The following is a 27,759-nucleotide window of genomic DNA, read 5'->3' on the forward strand; positions in this document are numbered from 1 at the left end:
CCGTCAGAAGCTATCGATTCCGTTAGCCATATAGCTTTCTCTGTTACGGCGCCGATTACCATAATTGATTTGATTTCACCAAAGGTGCTGCTGCTTTGACGCGCACACACACAAAAAAAAAAAACAGCATGGGTAGAAGAGAAACCCTGAAAACTGGACTTCACCAAAATGCATGCTCCATTTTTCCGGCCATGTACGCGCCCAGCGTAGTCCGCCAAGAGATGTTTCGAGTGTCGCTATATATCGAGGTCGTCTGTCCGCCATTTGTGACTGCCGCACAGGTTGTCTATTCTCAATGCCTATAGAAGCTGCAGGGTGCGCCGACGAATGACAAATTTCACAGGGGAGAGTACAGAGTTCGATTCTGAAGCTCAATATTTCGATGTCAGCAGTAACAACTTTCTTCGGCCGTGCTGAATATCCCACGATAAGCAAGTGCTTGAAGCTTGTGTGTTGCACAACGCGCCGTGCTTTGTTGTCATACACCCGCGAAGGGGAGTATACACCAAGAATGCCAACCGAATTTTTTGTTGGCACAGGTACAAAAGGCTCCCTGCCACGGAGGTAAAAAATTAAAACCCACACGCGGAAACCTCCGCCACCCGTCTTACGCAGCTCTGTGTTTGGCGAGAAAAAGCGTTCACTTCATTACCGCAGACGGTAGGACCGGCGACGCATTTCTACAAGAAGTTACTTTTATTCGCCTCTCGCCAGGGCGTCATGACGTCACGCCAAGCACCCTTTCGCAACACATAGGCGGTGGCGTGCCCGGAACGGCCGGCCGGTCTGGCTGCAGGGTGGCGCGAAGCAAATGGGCAACAAATGGCGCGGCCGGCTCGTGAATATTTGAGCAGCTCTCTCTCGGTGCCAGATTGGCGTGTGCTGTCCCGCTCTCGGCGCCCACGACGGATGGCTTCCGCGCGTGACTCGCGTGTTCGCCATTCTTCGACGGCCCCGTGTGTGTGCATGCACGCGCGCCCGCTTTTCGGCTGCAGCCGCCGAACGGAGCGGTAGCGGCCGGTGGAATGGCGGACGCCGTTGTGAAAGCCGTGTGGGCCCTTTTCGCAGACAGAGGCCACGTTCGCCACTGGACTCTGGTATAGACAGGCGCTCGAAGAAAAAAAAAAGAAAAACAGAGCAGAGGAGGACGGAGGCACCAGGTTGCTGAACGTGCCTCAAAAGTCGTGGGTATATATTCTATATAGGCGGCGGCCCATGCTCACGCGTTGGTTCTAGTCGGCTGCCAATGCTGTGGTTTTCTTTGTGGAAGCAGAAGGTCGGTAAAGACAAAAGAGATATTCTGTCATTCTTCGCAGCAGAGAAGAAATGAAGTCAGCTGCACGTTCTCAGCTCCCCGTCCCACCTTCCGCATACTTCCTGATAGTGCCTGTTCCAAGGCCTAAGTGGATTACACGTGCTGGTATCCTGCACGCGTTGAGACTAGCCTGAGGCTTTCCTTATTGCAAATAGAAGGACAAGAGAAAAAGTGCGAAGTGTGCTCTATTCTCGAGAGTTAATGGAAAAGAACATTTTTCTTTTTCCTTTGCCGCCATGATGGGGCGTTTATGTACAGCCTTCGTCAAAAGTGTGCGGCCCACCGGCCATGCAGCTGAGCCATGCGGAGAAACGCGCGCACAGGTTGCGACGGCAAGTTGCTCACTCTTGGGAGTTTGCAGCTGCAAGTCATGCAGTTTCAGTGCACTGCTACACGGATCGACAGCGAACGCTGCGGGCCGGAGACTTCTGACACAGGCTTTACGTATGCCCGGCCAAAACAAAGCGCCGCGAGGCCGATATTTCGCCCTTACATCACGCGACTACGTGTGATCCTTAGCGCTCATTCACACTTGAGTGTCGCAGAGGTCGCGCGGCCAGCAGTCGCCTGCGACTACACCGCGGCTCGACAACGCCGATGTTCTCACTTGCAATGGCGACCTGCGGGTCGCCTTCTCGTTCGATTCTCGTTTGAAGTGAGAACTCTTGGGAATTACGCCGTTCGCGCGCTTTCGAGAGCTTCGTCTGCTTTGGCCACGTCTCCTGCGCTCGCGCTTGGCCTTCGAAAGTGCTGTGGTCTCTCAATATTAGCAATGTGTACTGTGACGACCTGAGCGAAGAGAAGGATATAGCGAAAATGCGCACCGCGGCCGTACAAGCGGCCTGCCAGCCAGCCTGTTAGCGTCACAAAAATGCGCTAGTATATGTTGTTTGTTCGCGTTCATACCATGCTCTGGGAAGTTGAAATTCAAAAATGAATAAATTTTGAAGGACGAGCTGCTGGATACAAGCAAATTTGTTCTCATATATAGCCGCTTTGCTGCTGTTATCCAAAGTGGCTCGATCGCCTAGCGTGTGCTTTCTCCCCTGCTGAAGGCGTCGCGGAATTCGAGCATATCTTTATATGATCATGAGATGGTGTTTACAATAAAGCTGTGACGAGAGTAGCATATCTTGGTTACAGCGGTGGTCAGTTCCAAACGCTCTCAGCTGCCGCATCGATGTGAACCCGGCTAGGCTTAGCGACGACTAGGGCAGCCAAGGAGCGGGTTAGCGCAGTTCGTCGCTCGGCACAGCCGCAAGCGGCGTCGTTGCCGAAAGCTCGGCTCGCTCGCTGATTGGTTCAGCGGTTTGCGGATCGCAGTCGCGAGGCTGCAAAATCGAGCAGCGAGCGACTGGCCCGCGACTGTCGTTTTTCGACCAACGCGACCGTTTGCGACTGTCGGTTTTCGACCAAAACAGTCGTGCGACCTCTGCGACTCTCAAGTGTGAATGGGCCCTTAGACTGATGGAGCCGGAAGGCCGAGAACACTGGACGTCCATTACCAAGAAAGCTCGCGGAGCAGCAGAATTTCCCGCGATTTCTGCCCAGAACTCGCCCATCATATGGTCTCGGAATTTGAACTTCCAGAAACTCGCACAGCGTCTTAGCTCTTCGGCGTCAGGCCGGCAACAGCCTTTCTTCCGTTCTTCTTGGTACTCGGTGCATCGGCGCCTTGCATGCATACGTCCGCCCGTGATGCGAGGCGAGGCAGGCCTGTCTGGCCGCACACACATTCAGGGGCCGTGGCAGTGTCCACAAGCGAACGCGAAGAATCCGTGACCAATCGCTTCTCCGCGCGCACTCTTCCAAGGGCAGCGTACGGAGGCGAAAGCGGTGCCTCGCCCGCAACGCCTGCAGATGGCGCCGTCGCCGGTCTGCCAAATACGCGGGCTCGCCATTGGCGGAGCGGCTGACTCAACCGGAGGGTAGCTGGATAATCACGCGAGCCGGTTAAAGTAAACAAGAGACAAAATTGGACAGATGGGCGAGAGAGCAAACGGAATTATCGTCAAGTGCTCCAGCCCAGCCCTGTTCATCGACCCTCCGAAAAGAGGGACATGCTATGTGGCAATAAGCACACCTTCGTAACCGCGTAACGCACGACGCTGTATATCCCCCATTCTGCTGGCGAGATGGTCCACCGGAAGCTTGAACAGATGATTCACAAAGGCAGTTTTGCAGGCTCAGGTGATGAGCATTGCTCGATAAAGATCCACGAAGAGTTGCAACCCAACACTTCAAAAAAAAAAATGAAAACACAAACAATGTGATACACAAACGCTTGTGTGTCAACTTGTCTCTGTTATCGTTTCTTGCTGTGTTGCGGTGCAGTTCTTCGTGGACACCAACTAGCCCGCACACTCACCTTATCGATAAAGATGACGACCTCCATTCGATTTGCCATAGATGCATTCACGCGGACTGCGACAGTCGGAGGCAATATCACCGTGTCGAAGGCACAGTTTTCTGCTGTCGTCTATCATGTGTCGTTATCACAACAATCTCTGAAAAGCGTGTGAAAGTTGGCATATGCGGTGTAAGGCGATGTTTCTCGTGACATGTGCCAACGACGCGCATTCAGTATCGCTGTCCTGCGGTGGAGCTTTCCTCACTGATGACAGCGCCATAAAACTTGTGACGTAGACCTGTTTTACGCACGTGTAACCGGGGGCCTCTCATAGGGCAGCTCCGAGGACAGCAATCTGTATAGTAATGCAACGGAAGCTATATGAATGGGATGCGACAGCTCTTATTAAGGGCGCTGTTTCACGCTCTCGCACAGGAGGTATACAATCTGTCCCCTCGCTTTGGTGACCACTGCTGTACAGCCAGAGAAAGCTGCTCGTCGGTATACCGAACACACACGTGATATCTTCGAGTCCCATGCGATTTCCGACGCACGAGTACCGCTCTTAGCGGAAACCATCCGTAGCGTCTATTACGCGTATATATACGTGCTTGCATTAAATTAACGGTCCAGGATGGACGCACGAAGGAAAAGTACGGCCTGAACCAGGCGTACACCTGCCGTCATCCCGAATGCAGCCCCTTTTCGTCGCTACCCAAGCAGGCATACGATCGATATATTTCGCACATCAGAGCAGTCGAAGTGCCTCGTGGGCAGCGTCGCTGCAGCTTCGGGGTCGCCAGGCCGTTGCACGCCGGGTACACATATGGTCCTGGCGGCCCATGGAGGTCGGCGCATAAAGCAGCACAGTCGCATACTCTGGCCACGCTCCCATAGCAGACCCCTGCGACTGAAGAAGCGCAGGCGCACCGTTAAATCGCCGACTGGCAGCCGGTCGCCTTCGCAACCGACTCTCTGATGGGCCTCCCATCGCGTGCCCTCAAGCCTGCCAGTTGCGGCGCGAAGCCCTCGCTTCCTGCAAGAGCAGTTCCAGGCGAAGCCCTCCCAGACGCGGCGCCTCGGGGCCACCGACAACAAGCGGCGGCATGGCCCGGACACGCCCGCGCACCTCGGCCGCCGATTGTCCGGGCGTCCGCCGCCCATATTGACGCCGCAAGGGCGACCTTGGCGCGGACACGAGCTGTCTGTCAGGTCGCGCCAGATGCGAAGAAGAAGGAACTGCCCCCGGCGCGCGCGCACGCGTCCGCATGCGGGGCCGACAGCGGCGGGCTTCCTCCGGCGGCGGAGTCGCGCCGACACGCGTCACTGGACGCTCGAGGGGCCGCTGTTGACTCCGGCGGCGCGCCCGGGGGCTACCTGCGTGTTTGCCGGCCGCGCTCCTTTTGTTGGGCCGAGGAGGGCGCCGGCGTCGCAGTCGTTCGCGGGCCCGACGCGAGGTCCTTTGTTGGCCAGACAGCTCGTCCGTCATCATTGCCGACGCGGCCGCCTTTGTCTTGGCGCCGTTTAGCTACGGCCGCGCGCCCCTGTCGCCCGTTGGCGCGCGCGCTCTCGGAAACGCCGCCGGCGTCTTTCTTTTTCTTTCCGGTCGCCAGTTGGCTTCGGCCGTCCGCAGCCCTCGCGTCCTTTTTTCCCACCGCGCGCTGCCCCCGTAGCGTTGCGTGATGCGCCCTCCACTGGCTGCTGGCGGACGCTCCCGACGCCGGCCACTGCGGACGTCGGCGAGCGCGCTCTTGACGCCCGTGATGGCGGCTGTTGCGCAACCGGTGAAGAACGGGGACGAGGTTGCTGGGAGAGGAGGGCCGGAGTGGTCGGCCGCCCTTGGCTTGTGAGTGCGAGACACACGCGTGCATGTGCGCGCCTTTTGTGGCCACTCGGGTGTGAGCGCGCCAGCGTCTTTTGGCCCGCTCACGCACTGTCCTGTGCGGTGCGGTGCAGGGGACGTTGCAACCAGTGCCGCCAGTGCTTTGGAAGCGATGCACGGCGCTGCGGCCGAGCGTTGTTGTGCAGCTATAGCTGCAGCGGAGATAGCGGACGTCTGTACTGCGGGGTGCCAAACGATATTCTTGCGCTAGCCCAAGGGTTGTTGCGCTGGATGGGCCGTGTAATAATTCTTTGCCTGGCGATTCGCGCATGCAATCAAGGTTTCCTAATTGACGCTGTGCGCGCGCTCTTAACAGAAGGGAGTAAAAAGGGAATAACTTGTCCATTTTATACAAGGTAGTGTTCTAGAGCACAGCTTACTCTCTTTTTTACTCCCATATAGGCGCACTCGTGTTTAGAGTGTAGGGTAAGACATGCGCGGAATAGATATGCTGATGTGGCAGCGCCCATGACGAGAGACATAGAAATCGCGTACATAGTGCAACGGGTGCTAGCTTGTAAGTGGCGGCGCACCGCGGTGTGGACCAAACTTTAACCATCAGGCCAGCAGCTGAGAGGATCATACTAATTCTTTTTTTATTTGTGCACCCACGACGAAATGGGTACCACCCACGCGTCATTCTACGAGTAAATAAAAGTCAGGTGTATGCTCAATCGAGTCTTCTTGCAGCGAGCGACGAAATTAAAGCAGAAACTCGAGAGGAAAAAAAAACACGGGAGGCGAAGCTGTACACGCACATGCGTCCAAGTTTCCCTCAGCGAGCCCTCACGCATGCGTGCACTCACCGGCGGGCGGCGGCGGCGGGTGGGCGGGCGGCTGCTGGGGCGGCTGGTGCCTGGCGAGGTAGTCGTCCTTGCAGACGAAGCGGTGCTCGTCCAGCACGTACAGCTCCTCGCCCGTCGAGAGCTGCTTGCGGCACACCAGGCAGGTGAAGCACTTGAGGTGGAACACCTTGCTCCGCGCGCGCCGCACCAGGTCCGTCGGCGAGATGCCCAGCGAGCAGCCCGCGCACTTGGTGCCGAAGCGCCTGCGCAGCACAGACAGACACACGGTATGCAGTCGGTATGTGCGTGGGAACCACCACGGCGCTGCTATAGTGCACCCGCTCCTGCGCGCAGCCGGATGCTATGCGCAAGTTAACATGAAAATGACACATTGGAGTTTAATAAATAAACAGAGCAGCGTGGATTATACACCGAGCCGAAGAGTTCACCATGGAATATTTCGGTTTGCATTTTAGTTAGTCTAGACCGTCAATTGTTTAGACCGATGGAGGCCTCCACTACGACGCTCCTAGTAACCAGTATCTCGCTTTGAGACGTTAAAGCCATACACGTTATACCATACTATGCCAAAGAAAGCGCCAGTCCTGTGTCCGATGCTCTGTCCTTTGCGCTAAAGCGTTTGAAATTCTGATAAAATACCGCTTGAAATTATCCCTGGCTAAATATCACAAAGCATAAATCGCCGAGGCACTGCAGAAAAAAAGAGCAGTTACAATTGCTATAACAAATTAATAGGCATGACATAATATTAACAAAAGCAGTGGAAAGTAATGAATAAATGTTATAAAATGATATAGTAAATGCGGTGCATCAGTAAATTATGTTTCATTAACCTATCATGCAACTACCAAAGCAATGCTTTTACAATAACTCAATAACGTTTTACATATATAGCGTGCTGATTTTCTTTGCCACATATGTGCAAACGTGGAGGGAATGGGTGCCCTTGATGCCGGTCAACCATTCGAAAATAATATCCTCGCTCTGCTGCGTTTTCCTTTTGATTGTACTTGGTGTGAGGAATATTCATACAGACGATTTGAGACCCTCAAGCCGTCTGCTTAGCGTACGCAGTTCCGATGACAGCCGACAGTATATACATGAGGCTCGAAAATTTTGCGCAACCTTCGGCTCAGAAGACGTGGACAGAGGAACCGCAAGACACAACATCGAGACAAAACTACCAATCTGCGCAAAGCCTGCATGCCCCTGGAATACAGTTCTTAGTACAGACTTCGTCCATCCCACTGTGTTTGCTTCCAGGCCACTCGACGTGGTCCATTTTGCATCGTCAGTGTGTAAATTTTTCGATGGTGAGCGAAATTATCACCCTCACCTCTCCGAAGGTTATAGGACTTCCAGAGGTGCTACAGAGAGCCCTATATTATACGCGGCTCAGAAGCAAAGTTTGAAAGTTTATAGACAGTTATGAAAGGAACGAATTGTACGAGAAGCATGCAGCAAGAGGTCCCATGCTATAGAACTCGTTGAGCTGTATACATGCAGGCTCCGCACATGCGGCGCTAGAGACGACGGAACGAAGAAGGTGGGGGGGGGGGGGGGATTCGTTGGAGGCACTTAGATATCTGTTAACTGCGGGAAGGCGAAAGCAGTTTGCGATTCATTGCGCTGATTTGAATTTGCCGCGCTTGCATTCATTTCACGACAGAAGAGATGAGCAGCTGGCGCGAGCGTGGCGCCACGTGACCGATAGGTGACCTAGGTGGCGATGTAACGGACGGACGGTCACCGCGAGTATGAGCCATTAAAGACTATCGCCTTGAAAAGCATCGACTGCACGGATGTTTCTGCCATTTCTCAAGCACGCGTCTGGCTTCCTCTTCCGGTGTCTCGGTGCAGATCACCAGGAATCTCCATCAAATCACCAAAGTAAGCCAACCCAATGCACATGGGCTGTGGCTATCCGATATGTGGCTGTCCCGGTACTGGCCGCGCTCGCCTATAACGTATGTACAGGGACGGTCTCGGCGGTGCCCACATCGGTAGTTCGCAATTCCCGCTGACCCGTGGTCATCGGGCCATGCGTTGTTCCCTGCCCGCCCGCATGTGTCTGGCCGTGCGAACCCAGCTCGCCGCGGACGGCCCGTCATCGGCTGCGGAGCGAGTTCTAATTAGGGCGGCTCTCTTTCGTGATCCCGCAGACCCCGCGGATGTCTCTGTGTGTGCATAGAGCGCTTAATCGAAGATGTCTCCGCCAGTACTTGCATGTGTCTTATCTGTTTTTCTACGTGTGCGCGCTGTATACGAACTGCGGATGTGGACAGTTTGTTCACCCGAACAAGCTACATCGCCACGAGATGAAAGGATGCGGCGAGGATGCTGGGGAACCGGGGGCTACTGTTTGCAACTTGGCCAACTGAGGCAAGCTTGCAACGCTGCATACGCTCTCATGCAGGCAGGCCGTTACCAATGGTCGCAGTCGCAGGTGATGAGCACTTTTCTATGCACCTCATTGCACCGTCAGCATACATGTGAGAGAGACGGCTTGTGGGAGTGGCGGCTAAGTTCCGAAGCGAGGGCCCGCGAGGAGCGGTTAGTGTACACCAAGTGTTAAGGCGGAACCGCATGGCGCGATTTCAGGCGCGATTGACGCGCGGATGGTGGGACGCGCGCGTCATTTTGACGCGTGCCCAGTATGATCCGTCACGAAATCGCGCCGCCGCGTGCTCCTACTCGGAGGAGAAAAAAACGCCTCGCGCGGCGCGTCCAGGGCGCGTCCGCCAATCAGATTTCAAGTAAGTCACGTGGTATTTGGTCACGTGGCATTTTTGGTTTTTGGTTTTGGCACTAGATGGCCCTACTCTCTGCGCATCTCGACGGAACCTCTTCGGCGCATTTCTTTTCGGTCTGCAGAACCGGCGCGCACGTGAAAAACACGTGCTACTGTTTCGTGCGCGCATCGTGTTCATCGAAAATGAAGAAAGCAGTCTTCAACGAGGCCCTTATCACGGAAGTGGAGAGGCGTCGCGTCCTGTGGGATATACGCGACCGCCTCTTCTGCTCTGTAGTAAGCGCCCGACACTCCATTTTCTATGTCGAGTTGTAAACAAGCAGCGGCCTCTTGGCATGCAGAAAGTACATAGTCGCAGTTTCGCACACACTCTTCCTGCTTGAAATTAAGCTTGATAAATATACTTCGGAAAAAAAAAATGTCGTTGTGTAATTACACTTAGATTATTTCTATTGCAGTGTTGTGTAAGTTTAAGGGCATATTACATATGCGGTAGCAGGGACAATTCATGTCGTTGGGAGTTACGTTGTCTGGCAACCCGGAAAACGCGCCGCGAAGGCGCCGCTCCCCTTTTTACGTGCGGGTGCTCGCGCGTTGACGGCAACGCGGGCGTCCACCGCGCGTCGCGTTTTTCGCTCGCGGAAAACGCGCCATGCGGTTCCGCCTTTAGCTCGCCATTAATTCGTGAAAAACTTGGTTTTCGAGGTATAAAGATGGCCTTTGCGGAACTGTAATACCATTGATAGCGGACATTATGAATGAGGTGAAACATGCTAACGTAAGCGGGTTAACAAAATTTAATTAACTTTTTAGCTCTTAGAGTTAGGCGCCTGACTAGAGTTTGAGATATGTAGCTGGCCATTAGTTCGAAAGGCTACCATATTTGATGGTAATTGTACAGAAAATGGTGCAATAAAATACAGCAAGTGGTCCCAATGGATATATCGTTATGAGACTTCTTATCATGAGTACTAAGAGGAGAAAAAATAAAAGCAGTCAGACGACGAGAAACTGAATGCGCAAAGTTCAAACTGTAAACAAAAACACGTCTATATATCAAATGTACAAAACGAAAAAAATCATGTAGAGAAATATATAGAACAAATATAAAGTACGATAACGATCCATCACGCCAAATAAACAATGATCAGTCAGTTACAAAAGGTACGTAGGAAAGACATAAGATCCCAACACACAATGCAGTATTTGGACGACAGAACGACAGAGTGAGAAAACAACTGCAGGCAGTGACATATATTCAGCAATCCTATAACACTAGGTGACTGCATGCAAAGAAATGTGCTGGCGGAGATGTCTTGACGAATGATGGAGCGCGGTAACGATAATGCAGATTAATGAAACGCAATAGTTAGCCATATATTGAAACGAATAGTTCATAGAACATAAGTTGTACAAATCTTTGGAAATAGAAAATTGTTTGCGATTGAAAACCCTTTGAGGTTTAGGTCGCTTGGATTATCTTTGAAGATGGTGAGCAGGAGACTAGGACTTGGAGACTGACATAATATTTAACTGTATTTTCCATCAGTATACTAAGCGCGAGTTTCTGTACATTTCTATCCGTACATGTTTTCAATGAAGCAGATTTAATTTCAAGTCATCGAACCTTCTTCGGCGGTGTAAGCCAGAAAGGACGAGAGTAGCTGGACGATCATATATTCGATGAGTTACGATGAAAGTACTCAGCACTGTGTGCGAGCAAGCTATACAGATTCTGATCGGAATTACTAACCCTTGTTTTGGAGACACAGATTACAGTAAACGGATGAAGTGGCAAAGAAAAAATTGAATGAAACTCATAGTGGTCTTTACCGAGACCACGCGCGTTAAAGTGAACAATTGACTGGTAGGGATTATATGTGCGAGAAAGATGTTCGCTAGCGTCTATGTAAGTCATGCAGCGAATAAACGGTGGCCTGCAGGAAGACGCTAAGGTCCGACACTCCAGTTCCTCTGCAATGCGGACGACTTCGCTGTCAAGTCTTGCGCGCCTTTATGTGACAGCCGTGGATCCAAAATATTGCCATTTTTTTTTCCTTGTTGGGACACTTACAAAGAATGCACGCTGGTCTTTTGTTGAAATTCCAACGACCTATGGCAACATAGGGTGTTAAAATTCCGTTGATAATTAGGATGAAAATCTCTGTTAGGGCCGCCGCGGTGGCTGAGTGGTTATGGCGCTCGGCTGCTGGCCCGAAAGACGCGGGTTCGATCCCGGCCGCGGCGGTCGAATTTCGATGGAGGCGAAATTCTAGAGGCCCGTGTACTGTGCGATGTCAGTGCACGTTAAAGAACCTCAGGTGGTCGAAATTTCCGGAGCCCTTCACTACGGCGTCTCTCATAGCCTGAGTCGCTTTGGGACGTTAAACCCTCATAAACCAACCAAACCAAAATCTCTGTTGGTGCGGTCTTGGCCACATATTGAGCATGTGTTGAAAAGTGGCCCACGTGTTTTTGTTGAGCAGGTGCTGAGTCCACACAACACAAAATGTGTTACCTTTCTATTGAAAATCCGTGGAAAAGCTTGTTGTAGTCAGGAGTCAAATCGTCATCTATGAAGATATGATTACACATGGGGCTGCATGAAAACCAAGGCTTTTTTGCTTGCAGACGTGCCTTTGCTCACAAATCCTGCCTATTGGCTCCTGGAGAAAACCGTGCGATCAAGTTTTTATCTCCAGGCAGTGGTCACTCGGTGAACAATACCTAGATCATTCTTGAACACAATGCAATCCGTATCTTTGCCGATGACGCAAATGATAGACATGTTTTGTTTGTATAGAAAAACTTTCGCGTCCAGTTACGCTGACCATTTCAAACCCGACTGTCTCCATCCATTTGGCTATTTTTCAACTTGCTGTGGGTTTTAATAGATAAATGAATAATGTTGCCTTGTTCCGCCCTTTTTCTCACATCTGCCGTCCTTCACGTCACTCAGAGGCGCACAAGTGACGTGCCATTTATGCGCCGCCCGGCTGCAACTGCCACTAGTGGGACGAGAAGGTAGTTAATTTGTTCACTGAATTAAACAAAGCTGCAAAAGCATGGAGGCTAATGAAAACTGTTCAGCTTAAGGACTACGCAGCGAGATATGAAAAGAAAACTGACAGGTGCAACGTTAGTTAAGAGACCGGAAGCGGGCAGAGTGAGTGAGGGAACAAACGCGGTTTAATGACATCCTAGTCAAAATCAATAGAAAGAAATGGGCTTGGGCAGGGAATGTAATGCGAAGGCATGATAACCGCTGGCCCTTAGGGTAACGGAGTGGATTCGAAGAGAAAGCAAGCGTAGCAGAGCAGCGGAGAGTTACGTGGGCGGACGAGATCAAGAAGTTTGCGGGGATACGGTGGCCGCGGCTTGCAAAGGACGGGGTTAATTGGAGAGACATGGGAGAGGCCTTTGCCCTGCAGTGGGCGCAGTCAGCATAATGATGATAATGATGACAAAAAGGGATAGGCTCTCTTATTCAGCTTATGGGTGTAAGCTTTAGCTATCCCTAATGTTCAAGTGATAAAACATCTAGCGTATTTAGTGAGACCGCATCGCTCAGCGCAAGCATAATGTACAATTTACCCTACAACACACTATTTTCAGCACGTAATGTACCGCATGTATATCACCAAAAGGCTGGCTCTTGCAGGCCTGCCAGCTGTGGTCCACCGTTATGCAAGTCTGCACACACAGGTCCACATAATGTCGCTGGCGCGATAAACATCGGCGACTAAGAGGAAACGTCTTCACCGCAGGCAGGAGCAACTGGACGTGCTTTTGAATGCACGGCCATCGCTGTGTCTGCATGCAGCATGCATGGCACGCCCTTGGAGGGAAGAAGAAATATCGCCGCCCCGCCATTCGCCTCACCTGAAGGCACGAACCTGATTTACCGAGTGAGACAACTAGGTGCATGCAAATCGCGCTCCCTTAGCTGCAAACTCTGGGGCGTGCAGGAGCGCCTCGACAGCGTGCACGTATATAGTATACAGTGAGTGAAGATGCTCCCGCCTGCGCGAATAAGGGCCGCGAGCAGGCAGCCAGCGTGTGCCTGCATGTACGCCAGTAAATCTACGATAAATCTGTCTGCGGCGCGTTCGGCTCCCCCCCCTGCGGCGAGCTAGTTTGCGTGAACGCTGTCAGCGAGAGCTGCGTGCTGAGTTGAGTTATCGCCTCCTCTTTCGTCTCACGTCCCATTCGACTGCTTACGTACTTCACTCGTGCCCGCATTTCTCACTGCTTTCTGCCCGCATTTCGACGAAGTGCAAATTTCTTGCTTTTACGCCACGCTATAGCCAAATAGAGCTACTGCTGTGATGTGCAGCCATGTCGTCGCAGCAAAATGTTCGTTCATGTTTGATACGCAGGCAGTGAGGTTGGGTCTCTTGAAGGAAGGGATTCTGAGGATATTTCTAGACTCATATTATTTTTATTTGCGGTGTTGATCAGTTGTGAATTAGCCGCGAATCATTTGTTTCCAAAGCAGACTGACAGACGCTTAAAAACATTAGGCTTTACTCGCGTTTCGACTGGGTCGACCAGTCTTCACGAGAGTGGTGCATGGTTGTTATAGACCAGTATTTTAAGGGTTTGGGAAGAGACTGCTAACATGCACTGTAGCAGACTCTTCTAGCCACTATACATATTGGTCTGGAGCAATCATGAACCCCTCCGGTGAAGAATGGTCCCCAGTCCAAACGTCAGTAAAACATCCTTACGTTTTTAAACTTTTTGTCACTTTACTTTATAAGCATTCAACTTCTGGTTCCTACAACTATCTCGTTCTTATATATAAAAACAATGATTTAGAAGTGATAAAAACAGTTTAGTTGACGTTTAGGTCCCGGCGGGATTCGTAGTTCGTTCCCACGGCCGAGTCTTCAAATAAACTGTTGATTCTTCTGGCGTCTAAATCATTGTTGTTGTGTATATCGGTAACCGAATCAAGAAGGTCACGAAACTCTTTATTTAGGCAGTCTTGAGAAAGAATAGCCTCCATCAGAAACATCCACTCGAAATAAGTCCCTGCCTAAATGAAGCGTTGCTCAAGCTGAAGCTCTGAAGCCAAGGAATGGAAGAGTAATTTCTCCATCATAAATATTGGTGGCCCACATGGCGCTTTGAATAGAGTAACGAGTTACTGCATGACAAAGAATTTCTCACAACATAACCAGCATACTGTAATGCCTTGCTTTAACCAAGGCCCAAGACTGCGAGTGCCACGTAGGTCACACAAGCGTTACCTGCATGGCATCATCGGCGTGAGCGAAGACATGACTGCGGTGTTTGCTCCCAACACGAGGATTAATAGATCGCTGACGACACTTGTCACATTTATTATTATTTTTTTGCTATTCACGCCCCGGAGCGTTGTTTGTTTGACGATAAACGCCTGTCACGAGTCGGTCGGATCAAGAACCTTGCTGCATTATAGCTTCAAGGGATCGCTGAATAACGAACGGCTTCCAGCGTGCCTTGTATACATGCCGGATCGCATGCAGCTGACGGCTGCACGGTGCATATACCGAAGGAAACACGACCGTCGATCTTTCCACCCATCGCGCACCCCTAGCTGAGCGGATGCACAGATCCGCGGTGTCGTCGTCGGGACATTCACCGCCTATCCCAACCCCTGGCCTTTTATTCGCCAGCTGCTGTCGCACACCATGCTTGTGCTGATCCCCAAGCGTGCATACACTGCGATTGAGCTCCGACGAGGTGGCGGCCTTCTCAAGACAAGCGAACGCATTCGTCTACACGTGTTTATGTGCTGGAATGAGCCAAGTTCATGGCATACATCTTTCACACAGTCGTCAAGGGATGGATGGCGATTTCGGAATCCAGGGCCTCAATGTTTATTTAGCCCTTTGCGAAGCCTGCTGGTAGAGGCCTCACTGGAAAAATGCTTTTGAACAAACACCTTGAGGACTTGTCGCATACACTGCACCGGATGTTTTCCAGCGGTCAATAACCAGCACGAAGTCGCAACGCATATGCACGCAGAACAAAGGATGTGTGGAGTGCAGTACATATAACGACAAGTCAGGACAGTGACAACAGGTCGACAACACTGAAAATGCGATCTCCTCTGATCCAGATAGAAGTAAATCTGACAAACAAAACCCACGGGTTGAGATATATAGTATAGTTGGCGCAACGTATACGCTTCGGACTAAACCAAACTTAACCAGTGCACACGTGCTTTATCCCGCAGAAGCAGCAGCAGCAGCTGAGGCTATGCAGATATGAGAAGAAGGTTAGCACGCGAATACACAGCATAGTATCCACGCAGGGAAGCGCGGCAGCGTCGTCGTCGTGGACGGTGCGGCGGCGGCGGCGGCAGTTTAGCCGAGCGGCGTGATTTGCGGCCGCTTCCAGCTGCGCGGGTTCGGAGCCCCGGGTTCCCCACTGAAGGAGGCGACGGAGAAGAGTTGGGCCGCGAAATAAAAGAAAAAATACACAAAATAGAGGGCGCTATAAAAATACGAGAAAGGACGGGTGGCGGCTGAAGATGCGCGTGTCTTCCTCCCTGCTTGGCAGCCCGTCTCTCTCTCTCTCAACCAGGAGGGAGGGAGGGGGGGGGCGCACTCGGAGCTCGAGAATCACGCCGGCGCTTGGTTCCTTCCTTGCCGCGGCGGAGTGCTTTATAGCGACGAGCAATTTGAAAAGGTCCTTGGGCATAAACACCTTTCAAAGGGGCGAAACTCCCCTCGCATCTTTCCACCCTCCGGCTTTATGGCGTCGGCGGTGAACTGTCGCGCATCGACGTTGTTTATGGAGCGAGCGGCTGCAGAGATGCAGGGAGGAACAGAGGGAAGGGGGGGGGGAGGAGGAAACAGCTCCTTGGTGCGTGCGTACACGCACAGACAACTAACATGCGCAAGCAGTCCAGTATCTGTCCGTATATACACACACACCGACTGCTCCCTCGCACACCTCGCGAGACCCATCGTCACATGCAAGTCGTTGTGGTATAGTGGTGTTGGTGGCGCGCCTTCGCTGCCTTTCTTGCGTATAAAACGCGCTCTCACCCTTCTTCTTTCCGCACAACACTCATTCCAAACCCCTTTTTCTCTGCCTTTGCATTTCGAATGCTGTTCAGCACACGCGACGCGAAATCGTATTTCTCCCTGATGGGGTTGCTCGTCTTCCGCTAACACCTTTCCTTCGTGTCTCACTGACGCTCGACTTTTTGTGCTTCCCGTTTTATTGCTTCCACGGATGCACGGTATCCGCTAAGGCTCCGGGTTCGTTCTGTTGCTCTATATACGTGCGGTTTATATATAGTATACACCGCACGGACAGCCCGTTGTGAGACGACTTGAATGCGGCTGGAAGATTCTCGGATCTCCCTCCTTGTCCTTTTCTATATCGCATACGCGGACCAGTATACGACACAAGGCGTAGCGCCGTTTATCGGACGCGGAGTTGCGATGCCTAGGTTCTTTTTTTGCTTCGTTGTTATTTTCGTTTGTGCTTATTTATCTTTGGGAACGAAAACTCATCTCTGCATAGAGCTTTGCTAGGGCACGCGCGCTGCGCAAAAAGTGGTAAAGAACTGCTCGAGGTTTTAGCGTGCGCGTGTTTTCCGCATTTTGTGAGTACGAGGGCGTGTTGGTGATGGGTACGAAGAGGTGTGAGTGCATATATATATGATAAAGTACGAAGTTGGAAACGAATAATCGGAAGCTTACTAACGTCTTGGCTCGGTGCTATTCTGGTTTAGCTATACTGTCGTGCACAGATTTGTTCATCAGGGCCATGCAGACGTGCTAGCCTTCTCGAGGAGAGCTAAGCCAAATACTTATAAAGAATTGGGTTGTTTGGAGGTGCTTTTCGCGATGCGTACAGCTCCGCATCGAACAGATACGTATACGACTTAGCATGAAAAGCATGTGAACGTCGCAGCTGAAAGAGCTGTTATCGCGAGTAACGCAGGCCAAACGGAGAATTATAGAAGTCGGAGCATAACTAAGTCATGCTGTCGCAGTCGAGCCTATGGATTGATGCGCGTATTGTCCGTAGTTGGTTTTATTTTTACAGCCGATGGTAACAATACACCGCTGAAAGAGCTGCATGGGATTCGAAAGCTGGTACTGTTGCTTCTAAGGTCGGCGCACCAATTGTGCAGTATTCAAAGCACAGCATAAGCCCCAATTGGCAGTGCCCACAGTCCCCCGGCTCAGATCCACCCATCCCCGACCCGACCTACGCCAAGGAACAGCTTTGGCTCACCAAACAGGCGAAAACAATCAGGGAAGCCACTGGTGCACTGAGGGCAGCGACCAGACCAAACATCATGAACACCCGAGGAAAATAGTTTTTCGTCATCATCATCATCATCAGCGCTCATGGAAGAGCTGAAATTCTTTCACTTGTCTAGGAATAGCGAAATGTAAGAAAGGCGACGGTAATGTTGACTGCGCACACCCTCAAAAGATGCCGATTAGAAGAGGCATCAACAAAAACAAAGACGCTTCGTTGCGCACCGAGGTTCTAAATAGTCACGTCATAAATAGTGGTGTTTGAGACCGTAAGTGTATATTGTCGAATGAATATTTCTTTTCGCTAATTTGCTATTTTATGCAAACAGGAGACAGGTTCAGTTCATAATACTAGTAGCCAATCGATACAGCAACCGTTTTAAAAAGATCGCAACTCGGTCTCTGTGAGCCGAAACTGACCTGTTATTGTAGCCAGTACAGTGACATTTAATCAGTACAGCAATAAAAAAAAATTCGGTCGTGTCCTCCTATCCTTTTTCTTCTTCCAAGTAGTCAGCATTCCTAATATGTCTGCTCTATGCAAAAGCAAAGCAGTCGAAAAATAGGGAGATGGCGGGGTAAGTAAAGAATGGGAAAGGGCAGTTTTTTTCTTATTCTGTCCTGCTTATTCTCTTACAAATACACCGTTCGAAATTTGACGCCCCTCTCACACAATGCTCTACGGGCCTGTAAAGAATCTCAAATAAACAAATAAACAAATAAACGTAACGCTGACATTCCCCTGCACGCTTTCGTTACCCGAAATAAAGGCGACGCTGCATGCAGTCTCAGAATCATTCTCGTATTGTCCTCGATCTGTGCCTACTTACTCTGTCCTGCACAGTCTTCTTTACACCACCGTGTTAAGTTCTTTGTTATATAATATACAACAGAAAAAAAAAATGCGACGACCTAAAAAAATAGTACCGCGGACACGAAGGCTTGTTCGAAAATCTGTACGAAATAAGCCAGAGGCCGTGGGAAATAAAAGTAACATTTCCCTACACTTTAAAGACCGCTGGATTGCAATCATACAAAGAAACGCGCAAGAGACGCCGTTGTTCACGTAATTAGTCCGTAGACAGGCTTACTCTTTAGTGTGCAAGCAGCTACTATAGACTTTGAACAATGCTTACACCTTCTAGAGGGTGGAGAAGCTGTCGCAAATAAAAGGCAGGCAAAATTTGTTTTGCTAGCGCAGGCGCACAACCTGTACGCACTGCAGTCGCCTCCAATCTCAGAGGCGCTGACGCAGACCCAGCGGCTTTTCGGTTCCACACAGAAGCCGCTACCCACATACGCTGCGCCACCCGCCTCTCTCTTTATATTATGCGAGCATGTGTGCCCGACTGCTTTCCATATTTTTAACTCGGCCGGCGCTCGCACGCGTCCCTGCGTGCTCGAGCCAGAACGGATGAGCCGCCGACAGGCGGGAATGAAAAGAAGATAAAAAAAAAGAGTGAACAGAACGCTGGGAGCGAGAAAGGGAGGGAGAGGGCGTATAATTGATCGGCGCGATCTCGATAGCCTCCCCACCGATCATTCTCGGCTGAATGCGAGCTCGAAGCGCCTTCGGAGCGCATTCCTCGACACTTGTGTTTTCTATGCGGGACGCAAGAAAAAATAAATAAAAACGTACTTACACATAAAAGAACGAAAAAGAAAGAAGAGTAAAAAAAAAAACGCGCGAACGAAACCGACCAGGTAAAACACGTGCACGCAAGCACACAGCACCACGCCCTCGATTGGATGGAATGAAGAATAAAGATAGGAAAAGAAAGGAGTTCGTCGCGAACACGCACACGCGCAGGTGTGCGCGCGGCCGCGCGCACAGGTCGGAAGCTTGGGCAGCTTTATAACGATCGGATGAGGATTGGGGGGGGGGGGGGGGGGGGATAGGTGCGCACATCGCTGTGTACAAGAGGCGCCGATCCCTCCTTTTTCTGCAGCCGCCGTCCCCTTCCTCCTCGTCCCATCAGGAATTTCTGAACGTCCGTCCCGCTTCGTCTTTGATGAGACCCTGCGCGTCGCTCCCATTGGGCTCCGTCTTCTTACAGTCTCTTCTTATTTTCTTTAATCGCTGATGCAGCTCTGCCCGTCGACGTCGAGAGGGATGATATGTCCGCCGGTCCATCCTTCGTGGATGCCTCCAGTCAGCGATCATCCCAGCCGCCTCCAGGGGATGGTAACGAGGAGGAGGAAGGACATCAGGGAGCAGCATCGGCATCGGCAGTGGAACCTCCGGCGTGCCTGCGCTCACGCCTCCCGGCTAAGCTGCTCGTAAACTGTGCACAACGACGACGGGTCGTCTTGTTGCGCAGGCCGGCCTGCCTTCTCGCCCCGACAAAGATGACGCCCACGGCACGCCGCCAGCCATGGCCTCGCTCCTCGAGACCGTCCGAAGTGGAGCCGCTCCCTGCTGCTGCCGGAGAGAGATTGCTTCTCTTTCGGCGAAGTCGACCGCCGCGCCCATAGAGCGCCGGCCAGTCGCCACCCGTGCTGGCAGCGGCGGAACTGCGGCGATGCAACTCCCCCTCCTCTTGTTCCCGTGTGCTATGATCGCAGCCTTGGCGCTCAATTAAGGCTGGTGGAGCTGACGCCGAATGAGCCCAGGTCGCAGCTCATTGGACGCAAAAGCGCGTTGATGCGAGCGAGGTGATTGGTCGGTGCTTTGCAGGTAGCGAGGTGGGGTTCCTGTTTCAGCGCAGGTAAGATGTATATACGCACGCTTCGCACACACATTCCTGGACGTTGCTCCGTGGCTGTACAGAGCCTAGGAGAGGAGGACTGGGCATGTCTGGTTGGCCCGCAGGGCACGGTTATAAGAAAGGGGCATGGGGGAAACACCTTGGATGGTCATGGTTTGTATCGTTGTTGCATCTTCGGCTTACCATTAGAGCGAGCATGCATGGTAGAGCCGGAGCGAACCATTGCATAGTTGCACGCATGCTATAACACCTGTACTGGCTCAGCTTGTAGCGAAAATAAGAATTTGCATGGTCATTGAGTTCATTTTGCACTCTTATACTGAGTGGAAATCCAACTCAAAGACGTAGGCGGTTATGTTACCCAGTTGCAGGGTTTGTCTTTTAAATTTATTTTTTTTTGTGAAGTACGCAGTGAAATCGCTTACGTATACAATTCAAGCAAATTTGAACAACTTTCAAAACCAACCATAAACATATTCAGCGAAGTACGCAGTGAAATCGCTTACGTATACAATTCAAGCAAATTTTAACAACTTTCAAAACCAACCATAAACATATTCAGCGAATCCACTCATAAGTGCCCATGATCGATGTCACTGTGTTAAAAAAAAATGGAGTCAAGGTGCTTTCACTTGCGCCTTTTGTGATCGCGCGCCATGTCGAACGTGACGCTCTGGCAAGAATTACGAGATCGGCACCGATAAACGTGGTGAAAATTAAATGAGCCCGCAAGATACGACATGAACCACGCTCAAGAAAACAACGAAAGCATGCGGAAGAAGACAGCCGCAGCAACAACACCTGCGTCAGGGCACTCGGAAGTAATCGAGATAATCACCAAGCCGAAGGCTTTGTGAAACACAAGCAAATTTAACGCAGAAAAATGCGACGAAGCAAACTCTGCACCTGCTCTACACTCCTTGTATCAACGTTCGTGCATCAGCTGCACGTTTCCTTTTCGCCTACAGGAAAGAAAAAAAGAACAGTACGAAGGACGCGAAACGCAAGCACGCACACACAGGCGCAGGCCTGTGCGCACGGTGGCGTCGTTGAATAAACCCGTTAACAAGCATAAAGACCAAAATGCTGCGGGCACGCGCCGGAATTCCTGGGCAATCAACGCCCACGGCGCAGCCACCGAATCCTTTGTTTCCCACGCACCAGAGAGACGGGTGTGTTTACCGACCAGCGGAGCAGGCGGAAAAAGGCGCCCGTTTTAGATCAAAAATTAAGAGGCGAGGAACTCTATTTCGTTAGCACGCAAAACCAAAACCAACCGCTCGGCTGTTCCAGGTATCGACAGAGAAGAAAGACTACGGAGGGAGGAGGTGAAAAAGGGTGGGAGGCACGCGAGCGCGCGAAGTTGCGCCTTTCGCGCGCTTTTTGTTTCTGCCTGTACGCGCCAGCGTTCGCTCTCGTTTATGCGCGTAGCGTGTGAGCGCGCGTTGCCCAAGGCGTGCGGCAACGGTTCGCGCGCAAACCTCCCGCCGTCCACACCGGCGAAAACGCGCGCGCTATACTCAATATTAGGCGAAACAAAGTGGCGTTCAATAAGCTCCGCATATTGTTAGTATACACGCACTATGCATACAAGGCCGCGGAACGCGGGTTCCTGTTCGCGTCAGCGCTGCCACGAGCCTCCTTTAATTTTCTCTTTCTTTTTTGTGTGTTTTTGCTTCGCGGGGTAACCGGCAAACAGGAATTCAGGAGCAGAGGGGCGGTAGCGAACGTTGCCGGAGCTGTTGGGTTGTGGTAACGGCTAAAAAAGAAGAGCGTTCGGTGCTTTTCGCCGACCGCCCGGAGAGGTCTTAATCCTGCGTGCGCGGGCGGGTAGGGTGCCTCGATGCCAGCGCCGCCGTACGCGCGCTCCCTTGCGGCAGAATGTAGGCCCACACCTCCTCTGCACGCTTCCCTGTAGTTGCTTCACGCTCGAGCCCTATTGTTTCCGGGCAGGAGTAAAGAAACAGCTTCATCGATGCACGGGTAAACGCGATTGTGCGAAAAAGGCTACCTCAACGCTTGCACGTGTTTCTCTAAACGACTTCGGCATCACCATAGTTTTTCCTGCATTTCGCGTCACTTTGCTTGTTGTGTATAGTTAACATATACATTTTCGTTGGGCTTATTCACGGCGACAGTCAGCACCTGAGGCGTTTTGTGTTTACATGCCGTATTTGTTTTCTAATGCGCAAGATACGAAATGGAAGGTGAGGATTCGCCGAGGGGATGAACGCCCGTTGCTCCTTCGAGCCCTCGTTGATGGATTTCACTCTTTCTTGTTTAATTTCTTTCGAGCGTGCAGCCGAACATGGTGTGTTGGAAGCAGATAGTATAGTTTTAACTACGTCAATCCTGCTGGTGGACAAGAGTGCGGCAATCATATTACCTTTCTAGATCAAGAACATTCTGGATAACATCGCCGCCATCGTTGCTCTAACGTAAGGCGCAGCGTGAGCTGAGGCGCTGTATGAAGCAGCACGAGCCTGTATTACCATATCCACGAATTATATCTTCAGATACTGTGCATTTCGACACTCAGAGGAGACATGCAGGCAAGGTGGGGGTCGCTCCGAAGGAGCCTTGCATTCTGAGTGTGTGTTCGCGCATCGCAACCAATGCATAGCCAACTAGCCCCGCAACATGCTTCGTCAACCGTATACGTATTACCAAGCCACAGACACGAGTAGGTGGCAGACACGCAGTTACACACACACGCACACAGAACCAACGCGATCAGCAACGAGAACCCGTGGCGGAAACCAAGACTATTCTGGGTAGCACACTAGTACTCCGCCCTTTCCTACATGCACCAGGCACACACAAACCATACCAAGGGGGCCACGCAAGGTGCAGAGGCTTCATTCTCTGCTCTGTTGAGATACAGTTCCTCCGGGGCCCCCTAGACGCTGGGAGGCGGCCATCGCCGGCGCCCGAGGGCGCTGCCTCGCCCCCCAGCAACCGTCGGCCTTCCTCCTGGCAGCGTCTCTCGGTTCGACCTCCGCTGCGGCGCATGCAAGCCGCGTCGTCCCAATCTGGGCGCGGCCGAGCGGGCCACTCCTGTGCGCCCCCCGCTGCTGCCTCCCTGGCTGCCACACTCCCACGGCACGAGCAGAGACGGACGAGCTGCGCTGGCTCTGTCTGTACTGGAGTCTGTACGACGTGCATTCGAGCCCTCGGGTGCCCCCCGTGTCCGTTCCTGTTTTTGCGGCTGTGCACTTTTACCGTCTATATACACCGAGGGGTATATACGCTTCACCAGAACAGCTAAACGCAGGTGAAGTGAGACCCCCCTGTGACGACGTCCGGGTTTCTCTGAACGCATATCAGAGTCGCGGAACGATAGAACGTACTGTCTCAACTAATCAAGCAGACTCCTATATATATATATATATATATATATATATATATATATATATATATATATATATATATATATATATATATATAGTTGAAGCCCGCCGCCAGCCGTCAGAGAGGCGTCGAAAGTTTCCAAGTACAGGCAGCTTCCATATAAAAGGGAACAGTCATCTTCCACACAATCAAGGATTATGAGGTTACTTGTGAGCTGAAGTTGATGATGTGTAATGGACGTCATCCGTTCAGAGGAAAACTAATACAACCGTGAAAAAAAATGCAGGCTTCGCTTATAGATACAGAGTAATCATTCGTTGAATGCCGATAACGTGTCTTCGCACGCGCCAAGAGGTGCGTTTGTATAAGGGCCGACTTTGCAAAACAGGAGAGAAGTGGACATTTTCGCGCACGCCATCAGTATACCAAACCAGCAAATGGCAACTCCACTGCGCTGACGCGCGCACACACAGTGCACACCGACAGTGGCGCAGAATTCACCTCATATGAGCGTTGTCAAGCTCGGTGCTATTAATATATATCACGTTGGTAGGCAAGCTTATAGTTCATGCACTAAATTTGTCTCCATCAAACTCAAAGCTGAGCTTGCGTCTACACGTATACACCCGTTTCAGCCCAAAGTGTGCCACGTGTGTTCTAGCCACTGCACTCTTACAACCGTAGCGCTGAAAAAGCGGTCTACAAACCTAAGGAGACCCTTTGAAGTAGTTCGCGTGTTCGTACACACTTCTCCACGTTGTCCGACTGACGCAGTTAATCGAAGCTGACTGCCACCCTTCTCTGCCGCTGCTCCCACACAGCAGACTCGGTGGTGGCAACTGTCCAGGGAGAGTCGGCTGGACTGACGCTACGCGCCGAGCAAACTAATGCGGCGTGGTTACCTAGCTGCCGCTGGCAGGCCGATAAAAAAAGACGGCAAAAAAAAAAAAAAAGCGGCAGGAAACTGTTGGGTTTGCTTACTTCGACCACAACTATAAAAGTCGTCCTCCTTCAGGCGATAAAGCGTTTCAGTGCTGTCTTGCTGCCGCCTACGCTTCATGCTTAGGCATATCGGCTGCGGAGCTCAGACGCGTCAATTAATATGTAGACTGAATGCAAGTACTCCTTCGCGGTGAAGCATGTACGTTCCCGCATTTGTTCTCCTGTACCCGCTTCTTGCGCATACTCGCAACAGCCGTAATACGGAGTGTTCGCCTCTTTTACCGGCTTCTCACCAACATTCCCTGCCAAGCACGGTTGAATGTTTAATCGAATGCACAAACTGGGGAAACTTTCAGCTTTTAGTCTTTTTTTTTTTTTGCATGCATTCTAACAAAGTATCGACTTCGTCTGAGTCAAGCTGCTAAAAGGTCCAGTTGGCTGAGTGAAATTCATTATGGGACATAAAGCGGAACAGCAGCCGCGCACGCAAACATAACGGCACAAGACAGGACATCAAAAAAAAATTAAAAGAAAAGGAACTGCGGGCGTGTGTTCTATCTGCAAAAGAGGAAAATGCCTTCTTGAGATGGCGGTCGCTTTAATTTGTGTACACCTGCATTCGTGCAGATCAAGAACAGAGAGAGAGAGGAACAAATGAAAGCAATGGAAACAACGACTAACACTAAACTAAACAAATAAATGCAAAACAGAGCAGGAGAACAATGCAAGTGTCAACACTGGCGCCACAGCTTGTCACGCCAGGGTCACACGCGCGCGCTACACGGAAATTCTTCGCGCAGAAAGCGACCGCGTCGCCTTCAAGGCTGTGTCTCCGCACGCAGTGACAGATCACTGCCGGGACTGAAGGCCGCCGCGGGCGCCTCCCGTTCGCTGCCCGTGCCCGGCGACCCAACACACTGAACTCGAAAGTGACTCCGCCGGCTTCCTCCGGTACAAAATGCGTCACCCGGAGACTCTTTCGTAGAGGAAGGCGTGCTCGGCGTCTGTATACGTACACTATACGTATACCGATGTATACCAAAGACCCGCCATGCACAGAATCCCGTCGCCGTTGACGCCAAATCCCAGCCGCGCCCGCAAGCGCGTCCGTAGCGAATCGCTTGTGACCGGCCTTTCTCGGAATCCGATCTCTTCCTCGGGCCTCTCTCTCTCTCTCTCTCTCTGGGCAGTGCCGGCAGTTCTGAGAAGGGAAACCACCCTGCCTCGACAGCGGTGGGGCTCCACGCATGCATATAAGTGCACATAGACATGCAACAAGCATGGAAAGCGCCAAGTCTGCAGACACGGCCGAATTCCGTGTATAGCGCGGTGTGTGGTATAGGGGCGGCAGAGGTCTCTCAAGGAGGCGGGTGGTCAGGCCACGCGAGCACGTATATATGCACACTCGTCTGTACACCTGCAGGTATGAACGCCGATGCTGAGCTGATGCACATTTTTAACAGTGTTGGGTCAGTTTCCTCGCAAGCGGAAAACTTAACGCGAAGAGTCGGGCAACTGCGATGCACTGTGTGCTTTCGCATAAAAAGAACATGAAGCATGAGTGGAAGTGGCGGGAAACACCCGGCCGATGACTATCGATGGATGTCCAGACAAGGTCGAGGAGTAAGCATTTCGAGACGAGTGATTCGCGCCCTCTGACACCTGTGTCTAAAAACAAACACAATTATTGCAGAGAAAACATGGCAAAAAATGCGTTCTATTTGAGAAGAAAAACCGGAGCTCTATGGTGCGATATCTTTTATGTATTTCTCTATACCAGTCTACTTATCTTCGTTGCTTCTATATAGGACATATGAAACTTCCGTAAACCCCGCTTGCATCAATGTGAGAAATTGCTAAAAACGTCAGTTTCAGTAGTTCCTTTAGCTGGTTCTTTTCGCACTCTGAAATTTCAAAATGATTAAAACTCTCTAGCGCTCATGGTTACTTCTTCTGCAAACTACATCCCATTAACTATACGCCAACGCTGCAGATTGAGCGAGAAGTTTTGTTTCGCAGGAAGTTGCGCTCAGCTTCTGGCATTGTTCTGCAAAGCTCAAGGAGCCCGCACAGCTCGCTTTCTCGTCAGTGCCAGAAAGATGAGCGACGCGACCCTCCAGTCGAGGCAGTGGGTGGCACCGAAGATCTGACTAGGCGCCTTGTTCGAGCGCTTTGTGACGCTCCCGCCTGTCGGAGGTCAGTCACAACGCAAGCAATTAGGTTGCAATTTGGTTGCACTCTTGAGGTCCAGCAGAAGCGAGGAAGAACGAGCAGATCTGCGAAACGGTTTCCTGGTCAAACATTATTTATTAAGACCCTGCCTGACGGGGAAGGCTTGAAGGCCCGCTCACCGCTGGCTGGAAGGAGGTGTCGTTAATGTCCGGCAGGTCGAGGCCCCGTAATCCCGGTTGGTGTTTGGTCTGACTGATGGTCTCACAGTCCGGCTAATTAATCTGGCTCGATGGGTGAGACGTATGACGTTTTTGGCGTACCCGCACTTCTTTCCTGCCCTCCTTCTGCGGTACGGATTTTAAAGGGTCATCTTTCTCTACTTCCCAAAGTTGGGGATAACCACTATACTCCATTTCAAACATCATGTGCAACGCTGTCAAAGCTAGCGCTCTTGTTTGCGCTGCCTGCATCCGCGACCAAAAAGTAGTGCGTTATTTGTGGTGAGCGAAACATGGTAACTGTTTTGCCTGTAGGCTTACTACTTGACACATCGGTCATGAACTTGATTAAATGCACTGTTATCGCTGAGAACACGCTGCCGCTTTCTCGTGCCATAGACCACTCGGACACAGAAAAAGCGCGGAGTAACATGCTTCCCTTTATTTTCCCGTCCGGCCTACTTCCGTACCTTTCACAGTGTTGCACCTGATGTATGAATTGGAGTACAGCTGTTGTGAGGCAGGCAGCAGCATCCCACCGCTGCCGCCAGTTGTTGCGACTGAGGTAGCGTGGTCGGGCCGGAGAAGGGACGAAGAGAACGGAGACGTGGTTAAGAAGGGAAAGGCAAGAAAAATTTATACAGAGTATTTACATAATGTAAAAGTAAGGGCAGCTGAGAATGCGTCTCAGTAAAAGGGAGATTCTTAGCGGACGGGAGTCTCTTAGGAAGCGAGTCTCTCCGCCAATGGGTGTCGTTTCGGTACCAAACCAGCAGCCCGTTAGATACCCTTCGTATTCCCCAGATCCCTGGCTGAGGAATACAGTTCGGAGGACGACGTCTAACCAAACGAGCAGACGAAGACACTGGTGGTACCGCCCACGGCAGGGGGGCGGTGCTGATGCTCTCACCGTTCGTCGATGGAAAGGGCAATATACACTGTCGCGTTGTTGTCGACAACGCTGTCAGGTGGGCGCCCACGTGGGTC

The 27,759-nt window shown here is 51.5% G+C and overlaps 1 protein-coding gene across 2 annotated transcripts in view; it reads right to left on the reverse strand.

Annotated features, from left to right (window-relative positions):
* Window positions 1-27,759, reverse strand: part of Lim1 (LIM homeobox 1) — a 182,972-nt gene that overhangs the window by 107,176 nt on the left and 48,037 nt on the right. For both annotated transcript variants that reach the window (XM_077655008.1, XM_077655007.1), the window contains exon 2: window positions 6,354-6,595. In XM_077655008.1, the coding sequence (XP_077511134.1) occupies window positions 6,354-6,595 (242 nt within the window). The remainder of the gene's footprint in view (window positions 1-6,353; window positions 6,596-27,759) is intronic.

This window comes from Amblyomma americanum, chromosome 2 (genome assembly GCF_052857255.1).
Source record: "Amblyomma americanum isolate KBUSLIRL-KWMA chromosome 2, ASM5285725v1, whole genome shotgun sequence".
NCBI lineage: Eukaryota > Metazoa > Arthropoda > Arachnida > Ixodida > Ixodidae > Amblyomma > Amblyomma americanum.